Raw genomic sequence first — 21033 nt, forward strand, 5'->3', positions numbered from 1 at the left:
GTTCTTCGGAAATAATTCGTGTGGTCTTTGGAGCAGCTCAGCAAGTGGTGCAAGGGAAGGACGTGGCATTTCGGGGCTGGGAGTGGGAACTTCAGTGGGATCCCAGTGTTCCCCAGTATGGGAGGGACTGGGGAGAGTCCCCCGAAGGGCCACCAAGATGATGATGGGCCTGGAGCATCTCTGGGACTGCTCAGCCTGGAGGAAAGAAGGCTCAGGTTGGGAAATAACCAACGTGTGAGAGGATGCAAAGACGGACAGATTGTTGCCCAATAAAATATTTGGTTTCATTGCAATCCTCTCCCTTCTAATTGTCTCCATAATTAGCATAACGCTGACATGACGCAATCATTCTGTGAGTCCTCAGAGGGGAAGGGTCCCTTGTTGGGCTGGGGTCTCACAGCCTAGGTCCATGATTTTTAGGATTATCGTGAGCATAGTTCACAAGTGGTTCACATTACAACGCTCCTATCTGTGTTTTTCAGCCAATTGTTTCCAACAGGTTGATTAATAACAAACTCAAGGGCATCTGTGTCAGATTTTTCCTTACAAAATGGTTTTCTTGATTAAATAGTTTCCCAGTTAATCATCCTTTTGATACCCTCAAGGCCTGGGTCATCCTTGCCCTTGCCTCGGAGTAGGTATTTTGCGTCTTTTCACACAAAACAAAGTTAACAAAACAAAATTAATTAGTTACCGGCATCAAGATCTTCCTGGTGCTATCTGGTGACAGGAGAAGAGGTGTTGTGTGCAGAATGAAATACATGAAATTCTTTAAACCTAGGGACCCCCCCCTCCCTTTTATTTTTTTAATTGTAAGGGTGATCGGAACAGGTTGTGGAGCTATTCCAAGTCCATTTAATGTGGTCCCTGCCGTTGGTGACCCTGCTTTGAGCCAAGGGGCTGTATTTCTCTATAAATAATGCTTTAAAACCACCTTCTTGAGGTTGAATTCCAACCAAGGCATCGTAAATATCATGCAATCCAACCTGGCTTTAGGTTCTTTGTCTCATGTTAGTGTTGGATTATGTTATATGTGGTTTTTTTTTGGTTTTTGTTTGTTTCTGCACAATGACAAGGTAAACACAGGCGCAAAAAAAAAAAAAAAAAAAAAAGAAAAAGTGTTTAAGTGATGACTCTACCTCTGATTTTTTCACAGCCAAGGACTTTCAGCAGAATTTTAACTGAGCTTGCCAATAGGTAGCATGGTACAGATCACTCGCATCGCCTGCTATAAAGTCACAGGCATGTGCTGGGAAAACTTTGAAGCAAAGCCAGTGCTATTGAGGGCAGGTGCACAACATCAGGAAAGTATTTGCACATTCTGGGTCCATATAGCTGAATTTTTTAGCGTGTTTTTTTTTTTTTTTTTTTTTTTTTTTTTTTTGGTTCCTTACCAATTATTCTCCTCTTCTCTTTTCCATTTATTACACCTTTAGGGGATAATTGCCATTTCTTGCTGCCATTAGGCAGCAGGAAACCAAGCTTGGATAGTATAGATTTTTTTGTCACTTAAAGACAGCACTGCATTTTTCATATAAATTATGCGCAAGCTGTAGCGTAGGTGGGAAGGAGGTTGAGCCCTGAAAGAAAAACCCCCGAGACGTGACATGCCTCGGCTCGTTCCTTTATGCATTGCTCTAGAAATCAGCCTGACTAGAGCAAAGCCAGCTTTGCTGGGAGTTCTGTAGTGTTTCAAGGATTGTAACGGGCTTCGGCATATACCTGGGTGTGTGCATCTCTAAAATGGAGGAGAAAAGGGGTTTGGTGAGGATTTGAGACCTTAACATTCTGGATGCTCAGCAGTTTGCTATTAGGACCTGATTTTTTTCAGGTCTGAGATACAGAAGAAAGATGTAAAGAATGAGTTAAGAGGCGTGTATTGTTCTGAGCATAATTCTCACCGATTCCTTTCAGATTTAGCAGAGAAGCTTTTGGAGACGGGGGAATGTGTCCTGAAGGGTGTGAGCCTGAGGCGAAACTTCAGAGGCTTCCCGATTTTAGGTGCTGCATGCAGATGTGCTATTCCAGGCAGGCAGAAGATGTTACTTCTTATTCTGGGGTCAGCAAACGCTGATTTATTCCATCAAAACTCACTAAACGTCTTGCTGTTGGGTTTTGGGAATCCTCATGTAGATTTTGCGCCGTCAGGACTGGTTTAAAACTCCTCTGTTAACTAAAGTGATAATGCATGGTGTTTTTTTTCTTATTATTTTTTTGCAATAAATTGGATGGCTGTTGGTAGAGGAAGAGTTCTGGTGATGACATTTCAGAAACTGTGCAGAGGATCCTGAGCACTTGCAGCAACATCAACGCCACGAGCTGATGTAGGGCTGCAGCAGGAATCATGATTAGGAGCCAGGCCTGGCACCTCCCTTCCTTGTCTGGCACTCTGAGTTGGTCTGGAATAAAAAAGAAATAAAAAATAAAATTGCTTTATGTGCTGTAGACCGCAGTTTACCACTCAAAGGCATTAATATCTATGCAAAATCTCATTAAGGACCGTAAAAAACAGTTGCTTTGCCCTGAATGTATTGACCATTTTCTCACCATACTTAATAGAGGAGGGGGGGAATAAGAATAATAAAATAATGAGAATAAGAGCGTAAGAATAGAATAAGAGAGGATAAGAAAGAATAAGAACAAACAAATGTTGTAGCGTAGTAGGAGGATAATGAGAATACACCAGATGTAATTAAAGTGATCGCTAATTCACAAGATGATTAACTAATTCTTTTGTCTCAATAGCAGGACTGTTGCAGCATCCTCATGTCTTCTTTCTGGAAATAATAACAGCGCAAGAGAAAAAACTTTAACTCACCCGTGTAATTATGATGCAGCTCGTAATGGTGATACGTGATGGTCACTTTACTTTTTTTTCCCCTTTTTTTTTTTAATCACCTTTGAGTTGCCCTCGCTGTCCCGGTGCTCAATGCAGCCGGTCTACGCCTGGTGGGCCATCGGGGTAAATCTTGAGTTGCTTCAGTTCAGAGGAGAACAAGGAGTGCAAAATATTTCTGTTTCTATGATTTACAGCATAGTGAGCCCAGTGTGGGAGCATTTTTTAAATAAAAGTGAAGGATCTATTATTTTCATCTCTGTTACTCCCATAACACTGTAAACAGCCAGGACAAATCTGAGGCCATGATAAAATCCAGAAGAACCAGGATTTTCTCCTAGCCTGAAGTAGTCAAAGGTACGGGAACTAGATTTTTGAAATCTTTGTGTAATTTAGAAATTCAATTGTATTTTCAGTAGAAGAGGTTATTATTTCCCTGTGATGTGCAGCCCCAAACATGAAATCAGCTGGCTTTGGGAAACATTCATTTCAACAGATAAAGGGCTGAAGAGCTCATGCACAAAATGAACGTTAAATATTGAGCATATCCAGTATTGAGGGGAAGCTCTGTAAGATACTGACCATAAACCCTATTTCGTATTTTCTGTGTGATTTCTGATTTTCTGTCTTATTTCTGATTCCTCCTTGTATGCTTGGCTCGCTGCCTTTCTGAGAGAGGAGCTGGGGAAGCAAATCTTCATTTTGATTGAAAAGATCCCCAGTTTATTTGACTTTCTTAAATCCTTCCTGGGGATCACAAAGGAGGAAATGCTAGTGCAGAGTATTCCTGGATCTGAGCATGGCTTTGGGGAAGGAAATCACCTTTGGTGCAACTTAATTCCTCCATCGTCTTTTCCTGCTGCGGGCCTCGAAGCTGGAGTATTTCGCTCAAGCTGTTATGACCTCTTCATCCGAAATATTTCACTTTCCTTGCTGTCAGTCAAAGGATTTGTTCTGGGGTCGGTTTTCTTGCTTTTTAATCCTCCTGATAGAGTGAGTTTCTGGGTCTACAGAGGCATTGAGACAGCATCTATAACCCATCGTGTGAATCTCCCCTCAACAGATGGATGGCATCGACCAGATATTAGCAGCAGATGTCAAAATGACACTTACTTCCGGAGAATTAGCCCCAAAAACACGCAGACCTCATCCCGTGGTCATGGGAGCCCTAAGGACAAGCTCTATTCTGTCAGGGGAGGGGGATTAGAGAGACCTTTCCCCGTGGATTGTGGTCTTGGAGATGAACTCATTTGCCAGAAGGTGTTTTGTGTTTTCGTGTTTGCTTGGCTTGTTCAGAAGCAGGTTGGGAAGTGCTGTGCCCTGCATGTTTCTTGCCTGCTTAATGAGCTGCGTCTTCGGAGCTGTGAAGCCAAGGTGATTTATTAGGGGCTCCGTAGGTTAGAAAACGGTGAACAAATACAATTTCGGAGCAGCTGCTGGTAGCAAGCTGATGTTCCAGTGAGCCTCTCCACAAGCCATCAAGATGCTATGGCATGGTTGTGGTCCAGCTCCTCCATCCTCATCGTCACCAAAACCCTCAGCAGCCCGGTGGCTTGTGTAGGTGCAGAGGAGCTGGTCCGATTTGGGCATCCCAATTCTTCATTTTCTACCTTATTCCTTCCCCAAATCAGTGAATAAGGGGGTGTCACAGGTGGAGGAGCTGGTCTGCGTCAGGCATCCCAATTCTTCACTTACCCCCTTATTCCTTCCCCAAAGCAGCAAAAAAGGGGTGTCACAGACTCCACGCTTTTCCTTTCTCATTTATTTTTTTGGGAAGTGTCTGTCCTCCTCTTCCTTATTGTCCTGCTCTTGTTTTTGCTGCAAAACCTCAGGCTTTAAATTCTGCTGCTGCTCCGCTGTCCCCAGCTTACTGTTCCTCTCTTGCAATTAATTGGCGTCCTTAGCAAGGCAATTAAGCTGTCTATCAAACTTCAGAAAGGCCTCAAGCTGAAATTTCCCCTTGTTCAGATCTGTCAGGAGTTTTGAGACTGACAGTATTATTTTTTTTTTAAGAGCTTTTTGAAGTTTCTCTGCATTTCCTCTCTTCCCTGTGCCTGCGGTTTATGTTGCCACCTAGCTGTTGACTCATGATAACCCTTCCCGTGTCTGCTAAATGGTGAAATGTCAAAGTCACACGGCGACTAAAAATACACGCCAGCCGTTCTGCGTCGAGGAGCTGAAATATGTGGTTTCTGTGGCCAAAACTTCCAAAATGTGAATCTTGATGCCTCCAGGGTAAGCATCCCCAGCAGTGGCATCCTGACCCTAATTAACCTTGCAGTAAGCTGACATTGCTGGTAAAACTCAAAACTCAGACATGGTACAACATAGGGTGAGGGGCACAAAACCCCAATGCCAAGCTGTTGTGGGTGTTTTTTTAGGGTGAAAATCTCCTCTTTTTTTTTTTTTTTATCTCAGGATTGTTTTGGTGGCCTGAAAAAGACGGAAAGGACCTCTGCAGCACTGGGTATTGAAAGACCCCCAGAACCCCATACTGCAGACCCTAAGGGTTGGGATGATGTTTGGAGACTTCTTCTTGCTTTTGAACCACCTCATTGTACAGTTTTTGGCTCATTAATAGATTCTGGAGGTCTAGATTGTTTGCTCACCAAGCTCACAGAGCAAAATGAATATTCAGACCCTTTTAATTGGCACCCAGGATTTCCACCACCCCCACCCCATAATGATGAAGCGCAGGAGTTTTTCTTAATGTTGCTGGCACATCTGTATTCCCCTGGAGAAATCTTCATTTCTCTGGCAGCGTAAAGCTAACGAAGTCACTCATTTTGCGTACAGAATTGACAGTTATATTTGAAATGAGATGAGGTGGCAGGGTCTGTAAATATTATTATTATTATTTTAAAGCAAGATGTAGGTTTTGGATAGCTTCAAGGGGGAGGGGGAAGGAAAAAGCACTGGGAAAATGGGAAGGACACAGCTGCATGCTGTGAATAATCCCCCAAATCTGCTTTACAACATCAGGCTCAGCCTTGTCATGCCAGGCCCATGGGGAAGGAGCATGGATGGGTTCATTTGCATGGAATTTCGGTGAAATGAGGAAATTCCCATCTCCAGCCTGGCTGCTGCTGCAGAGCTGCTCGTGAGCAGCCACCTTTGCAGAAACCTGGAGTTTAATTTAATGTAATGGATTGGTACGGCATTTTAACTAGGCCAGTACTCCTGGATTTTGGGGATTTGGGTCCGGTTTTGCTGTCGAACAGAATGTACTGCTTCTGCCGAGTACCTGGCGGGAGGCTGAATCTCTGACCAGAGAGCCTCTGACATCTCCCAAATGCTCAATTTGATGCATTCTTGGGGAAAATGAGCTTAATCCGAGATAAAGTCAATCTCATGTGTTTTGCACAGTCAGGGTATATATAATTCCTGCGAATGGGAGTGGGACCTGTTAACAGCCAAGCATTTGGCACTGGTTTATGAGCACTGGGGTGCATAGTGTGGTAGATCAATATTTAATTTTATTTCCTTGGGCACTTGGGGTGCCTTGTCCTGTATTCTGCGGTGGATGTTTGGGCCTGTTTTATTCTGCACCTTGTAGTTTCGGAGGAAGACCTGGCTTTTAGCAATTCCGCCTGGTTTCGAGAGGAGCTTCTGCAAAAATTGTGCAGAAATTGGCTGCCCCCTGTAGCAAGCCACCCTGTCTGGGATCCAGTCCCTGCAGTATCCTCACTCCTTGTACTGCTGATAAAGTGCAATTCCCAAAGGGAAAAGGACCTCTTAATTTCAGGATGGATGGCCACAATGCTGCACTGCGTCCAAAAGGAGAATCCGTCACCTCTAGGACCTCTAACCCCTTAAAGAAAGTGCATCAGGCTCCCAAAAAGCAGATTTGATGCTCAACTTGGAGGTCACTTTGAAGGAGGAACAGCTTAAACAGCCCCTTTTCCACCGGGAGATGGGCCCTTTAGTATTTCTAAATAGTATTTGTTTATATTTTATCTAAAGCTCTAAAGGCCTCAGAGCAGCGTTCTTGTATTTAGGCATCCAAACAAATTTAAATAACAATAAAGTCTCCCTGAAAAAAAAAAAAAAAAAAAAAAAAAAAAAAGCAGGCAGCGCTTCCAGCCTTAAACTACCGTCTCTTTGGTGTCCAGAGATAGCTGGTTCAGAATTAAGTTCGTGTGAAAGAAAACAATCTTCATTTAGGGCAAAAAAAAAAAGGCAATTTTTGGAGAACAGGGCACTGACCCGAATAGCAGCTGGAACACATTAAGTGCTTCAATTAGCAAAGGCAATAGCCACTACAGCCAGGATGAATACAGTCCCCCAGACTGATATTGTACAAAGGTCATCTACACCTATTTTGTTTTCCATCAAGTCATTAGATTTTGTTATTTTGCATCTTATTATTTGTTTTCTATGCTCACAGCGTTGCTTAGTTGGGCTCTGTAGGTTTTCAGGAAGATATTAGTACATTTTTCAATCCAGAAAATTATGTTAAAACTAACTTTAAACTACTTTAAAAGCAAATCTTGTCCAGGGTATGGTGGTCCAGGCCTTGCAAAGGCACTTTGTCAGCGGGGACACAAAGAAGGCCTTAACTTGTTAAGTGTCAGCCAGTTATGACGATTAATTGGGTTGATTTTTGGACCCCCGCCCCCCCCCCCCCTTAATTTTTTTAATTGCATTTCCGAGGACTTTGTATGCAAGGGATTTACGTGCTTCTCTAGCACACCAACCCAAACCTGGGAGTGTGCATGCATTAGCAGAAGGTCAGATATTGCAAAGGAATTGAAGCATGAATAATTCAGTTCATTATTAATAGCTTACTCCGGTTTGAGATAATTAATTCACCAGAATGGACTTAATTGTATAGATAGTCATTTTATCCGATGGTAAATTGAAACAATCTCAGTAGTATATTAACCTCTGGAACATCCCGTTAAAAACCTGCAATTCTACAGAATTTGGAGCATCCTGTTGAACATGAATGAGAGGCAATATTTATGCATGCCAAGTGATCCCGGTCAGATGCAGAACCTGCAGGTCACAGAGTCCGTCAGAGAGTAAAATAGATCTATTTTTTATAGTATTTATGAAGTTATGGACTTCACAGCAAGTTGGGTTAAGGACAAATGAATTTAACAAACCATTTAGTTATCTTTTATTTTTTTTTTTTTTTTTTGTCTGTCAAAAGGTATTCCCCAGCCAGACTCTGCACGCTGCAGTTTGCTGCACTTGGCTTGTTTTATCTTCTCTGACCCCTTGGAAAATGTGTGCAGCTTCAATTTCCCTTCCTCCCAACAGTTAAATAAATCTCAGCGTCTGTGCATTAGTTGCTGGCTTCTAACGCATTTCTGGTTTGCAGAGGGGGTTAGCAGTGGTTCTAGAGAAAGGACGTAGCCTCCAAGAGCACAGAACATTGAAGTTTAATGCATTTTTTTTTTATTAGAAACATAAGAAAGCATAAAGTTTTGAGGTCACCAAGGTTAGGACAGCATTGGGTATGCTTTAATTTCTAATGTCTGCTCAATTAGAGTCATCTGGAGGAGCGTAACAAAATTTTACATGAACATAATAAAAAGGGGCAGGAGTTTGCTGATGATTATCTCACAGCAGTGAGTGGCTTGGATTTCCATAATGCTTTTTCATCAGGTGGAACATCTCATAGTGCTCTGCAAAGCATTTAATCAGCAGCCATGCTGAGGACGGTGTCAGAAACGGTATCAGAAATAACAATCCTCTAACTCTATGTCCAACTAGGAGCATTTGGAAATCTTTCAGCTCTCGAAAGCAACTGTCCTAGGCTTTTGGAAGGTCAAAAAGCTTGGCCTTCAAGTTCAACTCTTGCATTTCTCAGCCTGCAGAAGAGATTTTAATTAGGAGGGGAAGGTTGTGATGAGTGTGCAGAAGCACAGTCGAGAGACCATGAGTGTTGATGAAGACGACCACCTGCCAGAAACGGGTCAGGCGTGGTTGATCCTGCGCAAAAAACGCGACCTTGTCAGTTAAATAAGATATTTATGGTGAAGGGAGAGGATTTACAGGTGCCACGAGAGCTGTACAGCAGCCTCCTTAATTACTTATGGGTTCGACTTAATAAGTAATGGGTATGACATAACTGCTGTGTGTTGTATGGAGGGGAAAAAGTCTTCCTCTGTTACATGTGTGCTCCTAAATAACTAAATAACGACGCCTGCAGAGTTGGGCTCCCTTTTGCTTGTCAGGTGCTAGAGAGAAAATAGAGATTTCTGGTGCTTGCAGAGTACTTGTGCACTGAATACTTCCAAATAATCTTCCATTTTTAATACTAATTTGCATATTGTAGAGCTTTGGGGGAGAATTAGAGTGTTTAGACCCTTATTCAATATTTATAGCCGTGCTTGCTCTTATTCTGAAAAAACAGCTCATTTTCTTCCTGGATTAGGTAAATTCTTAATGTTGCAGATCATTGTATATTGTAATTTTTTCTTCTGTACGTTGCGTGGGGTTGTTTTGGTGGTGCTGACGATCTGCTCCAATTTAACCGAAATAAGGTGTATAAAAGAGATGCCCTCGATGCTTTTATCCATGCACAACATGAGAACATCTTGCTGGCTTACTGACAGCCCCCGTCTAGCAGAGGCAGCTCAGGCGTGCTAGAGGTGATGCTAAGCCAGTGGCTGTTTTCATGAGCTCCTGTGGACGCCCTCACCCCAGCCAGCATGAACAGGCAGCACGGTTAAGCTCATTGGGGCCTGGATATTATCCAGAAAAACCCGTGTACGTCACATTTTGATGCGTACAATTCCTGCTATTTAAGCAGCCCCTTGGGTGTTACGCGTAGCGCAGATGTTGAGGGGCTGAGTTCTGGTTTCTTCTTCTTCTGCATCAGGAAAATGAGACCAACCGGGAGACTGCAGCTGCAAGAAACCTTTGGAAGGGGACAAGTGTCCTTAACCAGCCTCTGAAAACCACAAAAAGCTGAGGTTTAGTGTTGCCTGGAGGCAATTATGCGATAATGCAGATGTTTGAATTAATGGCTTAATTATCTAGCTATCTCTAAACAGCAGTGGATTTTGCCAAGGCACTTTCTTCCTCTGCTCCTAGTCACAGGCTCAACCTCAGCTTAAGAGAAGAAGAACGGCATGTTTAAAAACCCAAACCAAACAAAGCTATCATATTTGGATACAAACACTCGCAAGCCACGTTCAGCCAGGCTGGCTGAGCACTGATTAAACGTGCGCCGGAGACGTTCAGCAGCGTGCTTCCTATTTCTAAAAATACTTCTGTCTCCATGCGCTGTCATCTAAGGAATTTCTCTGGTGGAAAAAGGAAAAAAAAAAAAAAAAAAAAGGCTTTTAGGTACAGGAGAGCTCTGCAACAGCCTCTGTAAGAGGGTGGGTGATTAATTAGCTGCTCAAATCCATCCTGAGCTCCTGCGTAGGGTCGAGATCTCTGTGTTAGAGCAAGCGTGTTCCAGTTGGATTTCTCATTTCTGAAATGAAAGCCTTTTGGGGTTTATTGTTTGTTATTGCTTGAGTCGTGAAGACAGCTATCTCTGCAGTGGAAATCAAGATAAGTGACAAAAACAGAGTAATTGGCGCTCATAAATAATCTCCCTTTGCTGGCTGCTCCTGCAGCGCGTGTTACGCATACCAGAAGCAAGAAGGCATTATGTCACTTGATAATCCAATTTGAAATTATTTAAAAAAAAAACAAATACTAAAACACAGGCTTCGTTTTGCTTTTCTTTAGCCTCCCCCCCCCCCCCCCCCCGCTCTATTTTTTTTTTTTTTTTTTACTTTTACTGGTAAGCAAAGCTCTGAAGGTTCAGCAACCCTTGTGGTGGGTTTGTCTCCTTAGGGAGTCAGATGGAGCCAGATTTGGGGGGGGGGAGTAACACTTTATCAGTCCCTCATGGTGTAAATTCTCACATTCCACCGATCCTCTCTTGCTGCTGCTGATGTTGTAGGACTCCTCATCCTACTTGCAGGGTACATGAAAGGACAAGGCACAAACTTGTGATCTCGTCTCTACGTGCACCACTCTCCACTCCAGCCTTTTTCGGAGGATTGCGAGCATTTCACAAAGGAGCTGCTCCCCCGGGACCCTGAGAGGGCTCATTTTCTAGCTGGTATTGGATTTCCTCTCATGTGTAGCAGATGCTTGTACGATTATAGAGACGCATTCCCTTTCTGTTGAAGGCTGCAGGTCTTGCCAAATGTCTGTCCATCTGTCTCACCAGAGCACTCAACTCTTTTCTCTGTAGTAAGACCACAAAAAAAAAAAATCCTCTTCACTTCTACTTCTCAACAGCAAAGCTGAAATCAGTGCTGTATCCAAGGGATGCTTAGCGGTCAGAAATTAATTGTTATACACACGTACCACATTTTTTTTTGCGGTGGAGGGGTCGCTTGCATGGGATTCATAATTCAAAGAGGAGTAAAATAGCCTTTTAAGCCTTGTGTGGCAGCTTATTGTCTTATTAAATATTTAGCATTTGTTTCTGAAGGGAACGGTGGTAGGTTTTGATGCTCAGTTTGCTACGGCCTTTGAGGAGCTTGATTTTTTTTTTTTTCCTCCCCTAAATGCTTCTGAATCCTTTACCCACGAAGGTCCAAGTGTAGCTAACATGCTGCTTTCTTTTGTTCCCCCTCTCTGCTGCACCTTTTGTTTAATTTTTTTTGAATGAAAATGCCAGTCGGGATTAACTTTCTGCACGCTTTTTGTGCTCGAAGGCAGCGTGTCAGCCTCTCGACATACTCTGGCCAGTGACAAACACAGGGATTAGGAATAAACCTCGTGCTCACCGCCACGTGGAGGCACAGTAATGACCTTCTCATAAGACTTTGGTTGGCTGACGTGCGTGTTAATTATCTGGGTGAGTTTTTGAACTGCTGTGTCATCTTAGAAGATGCATCCAACACACTTCTCTTTATCCTCCGTAGCAGCCTTGTTAGAAGAATTTTATATCAGGAGCCCAAATACGCTTCTGGGACAGCATCCCAGTTATTAAGGCTAATTAGGAATTACAGTAGAGCCTGTTGAATAAGTTCCATTAAGTGTGGTCAGGTTAATACTGAATTATGAGGGGTGTCTATAGCTTTGTGTTAATAAAGAGGTGGCGTCCCCACCCCTGGAGGTATTTCAGAGATGTGTGGATGTGGCCCCAAGGGATGTGCTGTAGTGTTGGGACTTGGTGGGTCAGGCTGGACGTGGTGATTTTGGAGGTCTTGGACATGATGATTTTGGAGGTCTTTTCTAGCCCAGATGATTCCATGAAGAGAAGAACAGGAATGTGGGCTTGGGGAACCAAATGTCCCATTTTGGCAAGCCCAGGATGGCTGCGGGAAGCCCTTTTCTGACCCTCTGTATTTTCGGGCAAATCATTTGGCAGTCAAGGAGAAAATAGGTGAGCAAGCAGATATCACAAAAACTCGGGACCACCGTGATTTTAAGCATAATTTTAAGCATTTTGGGTAGGGCACAATCAATTGCCGGTCTTTGTAGCTGTTGTGTTCCTTCTTGCCATGATGACTGATCTGGCGTCTCCCGACAAGCGTGCTCAACGAGGATTCATTCCTACAAACTTCTGCTTTCGTGGCACCCGCAGTTTCCTGATTTAATGCTTTAATCAGGGAAGGAGGGAGAGAGAGAGAATCTGCTCCAAGCTAGGAGAAGAAATTGCGAGCCAGGAACAAGCCGTATGCATTGCGGAATTGTTCTGAGCAATTGCAGTTTAAAAAAGACGTTGTTAATCGTGATGTCGAGGGGCTTTACAAGTCTCTTTGGGAACAGCTTCATGCTGGGCAAGCCTCGTGAAAATGTCATTGCTTTGGGTGACGGCAGCAGGGTGGAAGGCAGGTAGGGTGATGGGAACATTGAACAAACCCTGAGTTTTGCATTTCTGTTGCAAAAGAGCCCTGCCACGTGCTGCTTGCATTTTGTTGGTTGTTCTGTCTTGCCAAGGTATCTGCAGGCAGTGGATTGACTCTTCATGACAGCAGTGGGGCTTCCAAAAGGAGTTGGGATGTGTGGTGGTGCTATGATAAAGCCATTATTAGGTGTTTTTTTTTTTCCATAAAGAGAAGACGAAGCTGTTGGGTGGTACAAACTCAGGGGTCATCTGTTTAACCGGCTTCCTCTTTTACTAAGGAAAAGGAAATTAGCAGCCCTGGGTGGCATCAACACTTTGGGGGAGACTGAGTTAAAAACTGCCATGAATTTCTGTTTCTTTTTAAGAGAGAGGGCTGAGGTTTTGCAAAGTATTCGGATGCTGAGGTGTGGGCACGCCATTGGAAGGACCCCATTTAGTTTCTCCCTGGTTCCCAGTGGGTTCCCAGTGCAGCCCAGAGGAGTCATTCCCTAGGCTCCAGACGCCTTGGGAATGCCGAGAGCTGCCGGGCAAAGGCATCTGCGTGCCCCCGCGATGGGGAGGGCGAGCAAGGCAGCAGCATCAACGATTTTCAGCAAGAGACTTCCCAGCAGCTGACGAAATGGCTTTTGGCAGTGCATTGCAAAGGTCGGCCGCTAAAGCATGCTCTGCTGGGTTACAGCAGAGCCTCTCCATCCCATAGACTGATTTTTCTCCAGCATAGCCCCATCGGTGCCAGCAGTGAGTTGTTCAAACGCATTAACGCTGAACCGCTCTGAGTATTCCCATTAATTCCTCACATGCTAACGAGCAGGCGTGTAGATTAAGTGTAAAGATTATATTTCCCTTTCAGCAAAGAAACGGATTTAGAGGCTTGCTGAAAGCGGTTTAAAGCAGCCTCCTTATTCTTACGACCACATTTTTGGCTGTCCCACAGAGGGGCAACTCACTTTGTTTCCGATGTGTAATGCAGTTTGCATAAAAATAGAATTGCATAAAAATAGAATTGCATAAGGCACAAATAAACAAATAAATCCTGATGTTATGCTGGTCTTGGATCCCTAAGTACGAGCTGGAAGGACAGAGTGATCAGCTTTGCAACGCCCTGCTCACAACTCGTCTTCATCCCGCTAACCACAAGGACAGGGATGAGCAGAAGGGAACTTTGGAAAGATTAAAATAAGTCTGTAGAAAGAGACGCGTTTTTCCATGCAGCCCACTTTCTTCATATCCAACTAAAGGTGATTTTTCACATGAATATTGTTCTTTTGTTAAAGCACTGTCTACAAATACTATCATTTCTTTGTCAGAGTAATGACACACCTGCCTGCATACATACTGAGCGTGCAATTTTATGCTTGTTAGACTTTGAATGGTGGGAATGGTGGTGGCATGGGATTTGTAATGAAATTATTGTCTGCCAGCTTTGTTATAAGTGTCATTAGCTGTCATCAATTGTAAAACATTTTGGGCTGGTTAAAATCTGGAAGCGGTAGAGTCGGTAACATTCAGTGTTGAACACGTTCTCGTAGCAAACGCCTCGTAGTAGTAGGTGGACACTTCATTTCTTGATGTTTCATTTCTTAAAAATAAGTCTCAGATGAATGCACTTCCAAGTAAGACACAACAACCGCGGCCTGGTTAGCACTAGTTAATGGCCTTAGTGGTCATCCTGGGGGAACCCACAGCAGTTAATTCAGAACATTGTACTGAATGGGGGGGAACTTGCTATGGCATTTTTGGTGGGTTTTGTCATTAGTCTTTAGCTTGCCTTTATCTGGTGTTATCTGCACAACATGAAGTAGTTGAAGCAAAGCCAAGTGCTGGGATTTCTGCTTTAAAGTCAGCATCAAACACACAAGAGGAAATATGTTCGGAAGGGGAAGGGAATTTCTGGGAAGGGAAAAATAACCAGATCAGGTGTGCTGAAATCAGTCCTCTTGAAGAGCTTGTGAAAGACCGAAGCGCTACCGAAATCCCACAGTTCGTCGGACACCGACTGTGCTTGGTTGAACAATAAACCCATTTTTCCATTTGTTTTACAAAGTGGCTGACTTCTCGTGGCTTGAGGAATTACTCATCCTCTGAATATTAGGCAGTGAGCTTCTAACAGGGTTTTTGCCTTCTCTTGACCTCCTGCTTTCTTCCACTCTTTCATTAAGACTGCTTTAAGAGATACGGGGTGGTGGATGTGTTGCAATCCTTAATGGGTCTTCCAATAAAGAATGAAAGCTCCTAATTGCTAATATTGGCTGTGCTTAAGTGTAGCCTCCATGAAAGACATACAGCAAGACTAAGAATAGCTCGTTTATGAGCACGGTAGCTCTGAAGCAGCATTACCTGTTCTGTCCTTAAATAAAACATCAATATATAATTCACTCTCTGCTTTTCATCTTCAGCAGACCTTGGACCATTCATTAAAACCCACAGGAGCTGCTTCGGTTTCCTAATTGACGCTGGTGTCCTGGCTACCTCAACCAAGGATTGAATGGTTTTGGGTCAGGATTTTTGGTGGAGAAAACAGCTTAGTGCAGGGAAAGAGAAAGAGTGATGGAGTGCAGGTATGCAGGCAGTAAATCCATAAAGTGTTTAACCTTTTGGTGGCAATCTTCACGTAGATCCCGCTCCTCCTTCCTCAGGAGGTGGTACACAGTAGGCTTTAGGAAATGGAACAGGATCCAGCATTTTTTGGAAAAAAAAATAAAAATAACATTTTATTTATTTATTTATTTATTTAAAAAAAAAGGATTTTCAGAGCTGCTGATGGGCTTGACAGATGATTGAGGCATTAGGTGAAGCAAATGTGACTTTTTCTTGTGTGACCAATGCGCTTCCCCAGGCAGCAGGCGATCACCATGCAAATGTGGGCATTGGGAAAGTGCAAATGAGTCCATTTGCATAGTTGGCCTGTCTGAATGCTAAAGAATGAGAGGGAAAAGAATAAACATTCTGCATTTTGATGTCATTTAGTATTAAATAGTTGGGGGTTCATATTTTGCCGTGATCTAGATTTATAAAACAAAAAGTTGTATTAACATCAATTACAGTAATTTGGCTTCAGACTTAATATTCCAAAAGAAACACTTGCAGCAAATCTGCTCCATGCCCAAGTGTATCGAGAGATGCGCTCCCAGTATGTTGGTCTTGGGGAAAAAATAGGAAATTAGCAATATGCTTTTTAAACATTTACTGGAAGCGCTTCTTACCCGGTGCCAGGTGGAGCGAGCAACAGTAAATTAAGCACATTATTTATTGTTGGTAAATTAAAGAGACTTTTCCAATGTGGTGGTTAACGCTGGACCAGGGAAGGGTAATAATGATGCTTCCCTCTAGAAAAAGAAAAAAAAAAAAAAAAAAGGCATTTTTCTAATGGTATTTCTAAGGAGGCAGATGGTGAGCACCTGGTTTGTGTGATGAGCAGGTTGGCATGGCAGTGGGATGGTAAAAAATAATAATAATAATAAAAATAATTTAAAAAAGGCAGTATTTGGGAGATGCAGGGGCTCAGCCCACTCCCCTCAGCCACAGTATCTACTCCAGGAATGCCTTGTATGATGGGTTTTGGGTTTTGTTTGCTGAAAAAGCAGTATTTTACGGATGAAACATCTCGGGACATGTTTCTGTGTGACGAGGGCATCAAATAGATATTAGCCACCGCCTATATATTGCTATTTCTGCGCTGCAAGGAGCCAAGGTCTGCTGCATTTAGGATAGCGTGCTGGGTTTTTTTTCGTCGTGGGGCAGCTCGGCAGCACTGCTAGAAACAGAATTGCTTTGGGCTTTTTTGGAGCAAGCCCACTAGCTGACTTAGAGTTCCTATTTAAACTAGGGCCCTTCATTTTTCATTATTTTTTTTTTTTTTGAGGATGGGAATTATTCCTTGAGGCTGGTAAAATAGCATTTATTATCCGCCCTGAAGCATGTGCATGTGTTTTGCAGAGTGTAAGCAATCTCCATACCACACTACCAATTTAAAGCTGTTAAAATGTGTTACATTTACAGCCAAGGCAATCCAAACTCTTTCCGATGGAGCAAAGTTAATAGCCCAATAGCTGCAAATTGTGGGAGTTAAATATCCCTTTCTTTTAACATCGCTTAGACTTGAAGCGATAGCCAATGTTTTTTTTTTTTTAATAATGTTTTCCTGCTGCCGATCTCCTGTTGTGTATCTCGAACCCAGCAAAAAATCTGAGATGTGGATGCACTGCCACTCATCTGCCAGCAAAATCTTTACTGTTTTGGAATTATATGACTAAACCAATTTGTTTGTTGTGTGAATTTTAAGCTGCAACCGTGCAGAAGCAAACCAGGGCAATGAGTTAAGAAGCAGCAGTTCAGGAAAAAAAAAAAAAAAAAAAAGTTCTTTTTGCTTACGCCCTAGATCTGCGCACAGTCGTATAAACACAAAGTTTATTTCTTTTACCGCCGTCTGCTGAGATGCCGTGGATTAAACCGTTTTGAAAAATACTATTGTTTTATCAGGCAATCAGGTATATTCCCAATGCAGTTTTTAGGTGCTAGTACCAAAGCTGCTTTTAACTAGAATCCAGGGCAATAGCAGTAATTCACTTCTATGCAGCTTTTCTTTTACAAGTCGCAATTTCCTTGTGACTGTCATATAGTTTGTAAGGGTAATTGCACTATGCTTATTGTTGGCTCTAAAAATCATTAATTTTAATGCCATGGTTTCACATTAGCAACGTTTAATTATTTTTTAACAGAATAATGGTTGAAGTGAGATGGTTTTGAACTGGATTCTTACAGCCCAGATGGCAGTTAATCCATTAAAGTTGCATTAATATTTGCTAATGACAAAACAAGGGAATTACAATATTGCACAGCAGTCCATTTTTTTGGATAATTACGCATCTGTTAATCATGGGTACCTAGCAGGAGTGAAAAGCTGGAGCCATTAGAGGCAAGAAGGGTTCGGGGCGCAGGATGGAGTGACAGTAGGAAAACTGTTGAGATAAATGATTAGGAAACATGAAGAAGATGCTTATTAGAAAAAAAAAATGGTGTGCTACCATAATTCTGTACTTTAAAGATCTGCTTCCCTGTAAAGGAGCTCTAGAGCGTGGTAACCCTGAATAAATAAAATATATATACATGAAAATATAAAATATATATACACACATAGCATGAAACTCTGCTGACACTTCATATTGTGCCCTGGTGACTCAGCAGGTTATTGTTGTCCCAGCTTTGTGGTGAACTGAGGATTGTGCCTTGTGTTGCATGGCTCGATCTCGAAGGCAATAGCTTATTATTTTACAGCATTCTGCATTTACCCACCATACAAGGGGGTCTGCACGTGCAATTACCTTTAATTGGTGACCTCTCGTGTGCCGGGGCTTGTATGTGAAGTCAAACTACGTGTGCTATTTGCAGAAAGACGACACGGTTCTTCTAGGGTTGGGTTGTTCCAGGACACTTGGGCGAAACACGGAGTTTGAGTCCTTTACGTTGCAGATGGGGAGCCTTCGTGGTCGCTTGAGTCACCACACTTAATGCTTAGCAATTTTTCAGCCAGCTGGAGGTGAAGTAGAAATGAAAATCAACCCTTGGCATAGCAGCCAAGCACTTCAGGTACAATGGGAAATAACTTGGCACGCACACGATTGCACAGAGATAATTTCATTGACCAAAACCATGTGTAATTATGAAATTTAGTTTCTAAAGCTGCACAGAAAAAAAAAATAATAATAATAATCACAAAACATATACCTGCTTCTTTGATTGAACACAATCTTGCTTTTCAGCAATGCCTTTGAAGGTGTTTCTCCTTCTTTATTTGCTGGAAAAGTTCTAGTTCTCTGCCACCGCTTGGGAAAAAAGTCCTGGTCTCGAAATGTGTGCTCTCCAGGGAGCTCCCTGCTTGGTATAGGCAGGGCATAGGTGAGCTGGGGAAAGCCAAAGAAAGCTGCTAGAAATCCATATTGGCAAATAAATAAATAAATATTTTTTTAAAAAAAAAATGAGGCAAGCATTACCACAGAGTAATGAAGCGATGCACAGTTCGAAATGAGGTTCTGACCCACGCACAGAATAACGACAACGACAAGTGTAAACCTATTTCTAATGCCCAATTAAAGTATATTTACATGGATTTCTTTTCTTTCCCCCCCTTTAGGTCTGCTATTTTTCTTACGATGGAAAGGCTGGTTGTCTATCTACTGGTTATTAGCGCAGCCGTGAAGGCCATGATGTGCCCCAAAAGATGCATGTGTCAAAACCTGTCTCCGTCCTTCACCATCCTCTGTACGAAGACGGGGCTTCTCTTCGTGCCCCCCAGCATCGACAGGAGAACGGCAGAGCTGAGGCTGATGGACAACTTCATCACGACGCTCAGGAGAAAGGATTTTGCAAACATGACCAATCTCATTCACTTGACGCTGTCGAGGAATACAATAAGTCAAATCATGCCTTACGCATTTTTTGATCTTAAAGGCCTTCACGCTTTACACTTGGATAGTAACAGACTGACATATATCAACGAAGATCATTTCAAAGGTTTGATCAACCTTCGACATTTAATACTCAGCAACAATCAGCTAAGCTATATCTCTCCCGGGTCGTTGGATGACTTTATTGAAACCATCGAAGACCTGGATCTGTCCTACAACAACCTTGTTAACGTTCCTTGGGAAACAATCGCCAAACTTTCCAACGTCAACACGGTCAGCTTGGATCATAACCTCATCGAGTTTGTGCCGGAGGGAATCTTCTCCAATCTTCACAAGCTTGCCCGTCTAGATATGACCTCCAACAAGCTGAAGAAGATCCCTCCCGATCCATTGTTCTCCAGGATTCCCGTGTATGCCAAGTCCAAAGGATCTCCTCTGACGTCTTTGGTGCTGAGCTTTGGGGGCAACCCTTTGCACTGCAACTGTGAGCTGGTGTGGCTGAGGCGCCTCACCAGAGAAGACGACCTAGAAACCTGCGCCTCCCCACCAGAACTGATGGGCAAATACTTCTGGTCCATCAAAGAGGAGGAATTTGTCTGTGAGCCCCCAATGATCACACACCGAACCCCTAAGGTAACCGTAACGGAGGGTCAAAGCGTCTCTTTGAAGTGTAAAGCTGTGGGCGATCCGGACCCCTACGTTCGCTGGATTGCACCTGACGGGAAGCTGGTCTCCAACACCTCTAGGACGATTTCTTACGAGAACGGTACCCTGGATATTTTGGTAACGTCTCTGACGGAGAAGGGCACGTTCACCTGCATAGCATCAAATGCTGCGGGAGAGTCGACGGCTCCGGTCGAACTCCTCGTTACCCCGTACCCCAACCTCGCTAACAGCACCAACTGCGATAAAGACGCGGAGCCTGGCCCCTCGGATATTCTGATATCTGCCAAGTCGAGCTTTCCGAACGAAACGAAGGCTCAGCAAGAGAAAGTGGTCGTGGTCGCCGAGCTGACCTCGTCCTCTGCTCTCATCCAGTGGCCTTCTCAGCACCACCTCCCCGGGATTCGCATGTACCAGATCCAGTACAACAGCTCCTCTGATGACATCCTCGTTTACAGGTAACCCCGCGTAGCCGCCCCGGCACCTCCTCCTTCGTGGAGGTGGAAGCAAGAAAGATGTGATAAGAACGTAGGTTGAATTATTCCCTGCAATGGCAGCTAATTGCAGGTGGTGGCTGTAAATGAGGGGACAACTTTGCTCGTTAAATTCCCATTGTTGAGGAGTTGTACTGTTAAAACTCATAATACACCCGCTTTCTCTGCTGCCTCTCGAGGATCTCTAAACCCTTTACAGCCATAATTAATCTTCAGAGTCCAGTTTAATGGATGGAGTGAGGCTGATGAGCATTATCTCAGTTAATACACCCAGGGAAATTAAGATGGAAAGTTTAGTTACCTTTTATGCTGATTAAGTGTAATTATTTTACCTAAATATATAGCAAAGAGGGGAAAATCGAGATGCTCAAAGTTCTGAGATGTCCAGAGATGCCCCCAAGCCACATTTTGCCTGTATGGCAAATACATGTGGCCACACCATGTCTCGTGTATGTTATGCTGAACCTTCAGCCCCTAAAAGTCATCACGCGATTCCTCTATTCCACTTCCATGGTGTCACGGGGACAAAGCTCACGGAGGAAACTGGACATTGCCCCGGAAGCTTTAGGTGATGAATTTTGTGTGGGTTTCACTTTTAAAGGCGCTGATTCATCGGCTGGAGTTTATTTGGTAAAATTTACTCGGGAATAACTATTTGGTGCTCAGCTTCAGTGGATGTTGTGCAGATTTTTAGAGTTGCTCCCTGGGCAGGGCGGTTGAGTTTCTGATTACATGCCTTGCTGCTTATAGGCTTTTGTTTGTGATTAGCTTGGGGGGGGAAAGAAAGGGGTAGACCGACATTAAAGCAGGAGCTAGCGT

At 43.3% G+C, this 21033-nt stretch overlaps 1 protein-coding gene across 1 annotated transcript in view; it reads left to right on the forward strand.

Moving 5' to 3' along the window:
• LOC118160138 (leucine-rich repeat and fibronectin type III domain-containing protein 1-like protein) overlaps window positions 1–20975 on the forward strand; it is a 33090-nt gene extending 12115 nt beyond the window's left edge. Inside the window, exon 3 of the mRNA XM_035314674.1 lies at window positions 18784–20975. Coding sequence (XP_035170565.1) covers window positions 18784–20182 — 1399 coding nt within the window. The 3' untranslated portion in view covers window positions 20183–20975. The remainder of the gene's footprint in view (window positions 1–18783) is intronic.
• Window positions 20976–21033: the final 58 nt, after the last annotated feature.

The sequence above is a fragment of the Oxyura jamaicensis genome, unplaced genomic scaffold (assembly GCF_011077185.1).
Source record: "Oxyura jamaicensis isolate SHBP4307 breed ruddy duck unplaced genomic scaffold, BPBGC_Ojam_1.0 oxyUn_random_OJ101964, whole genome shotgun sequence".
Lineage (NCBI taxonomy): Eukaryota > Metazoa > Chordata > Aves > Anseriformes > Anatidae > Oxyura > Oxyura jamaicensis.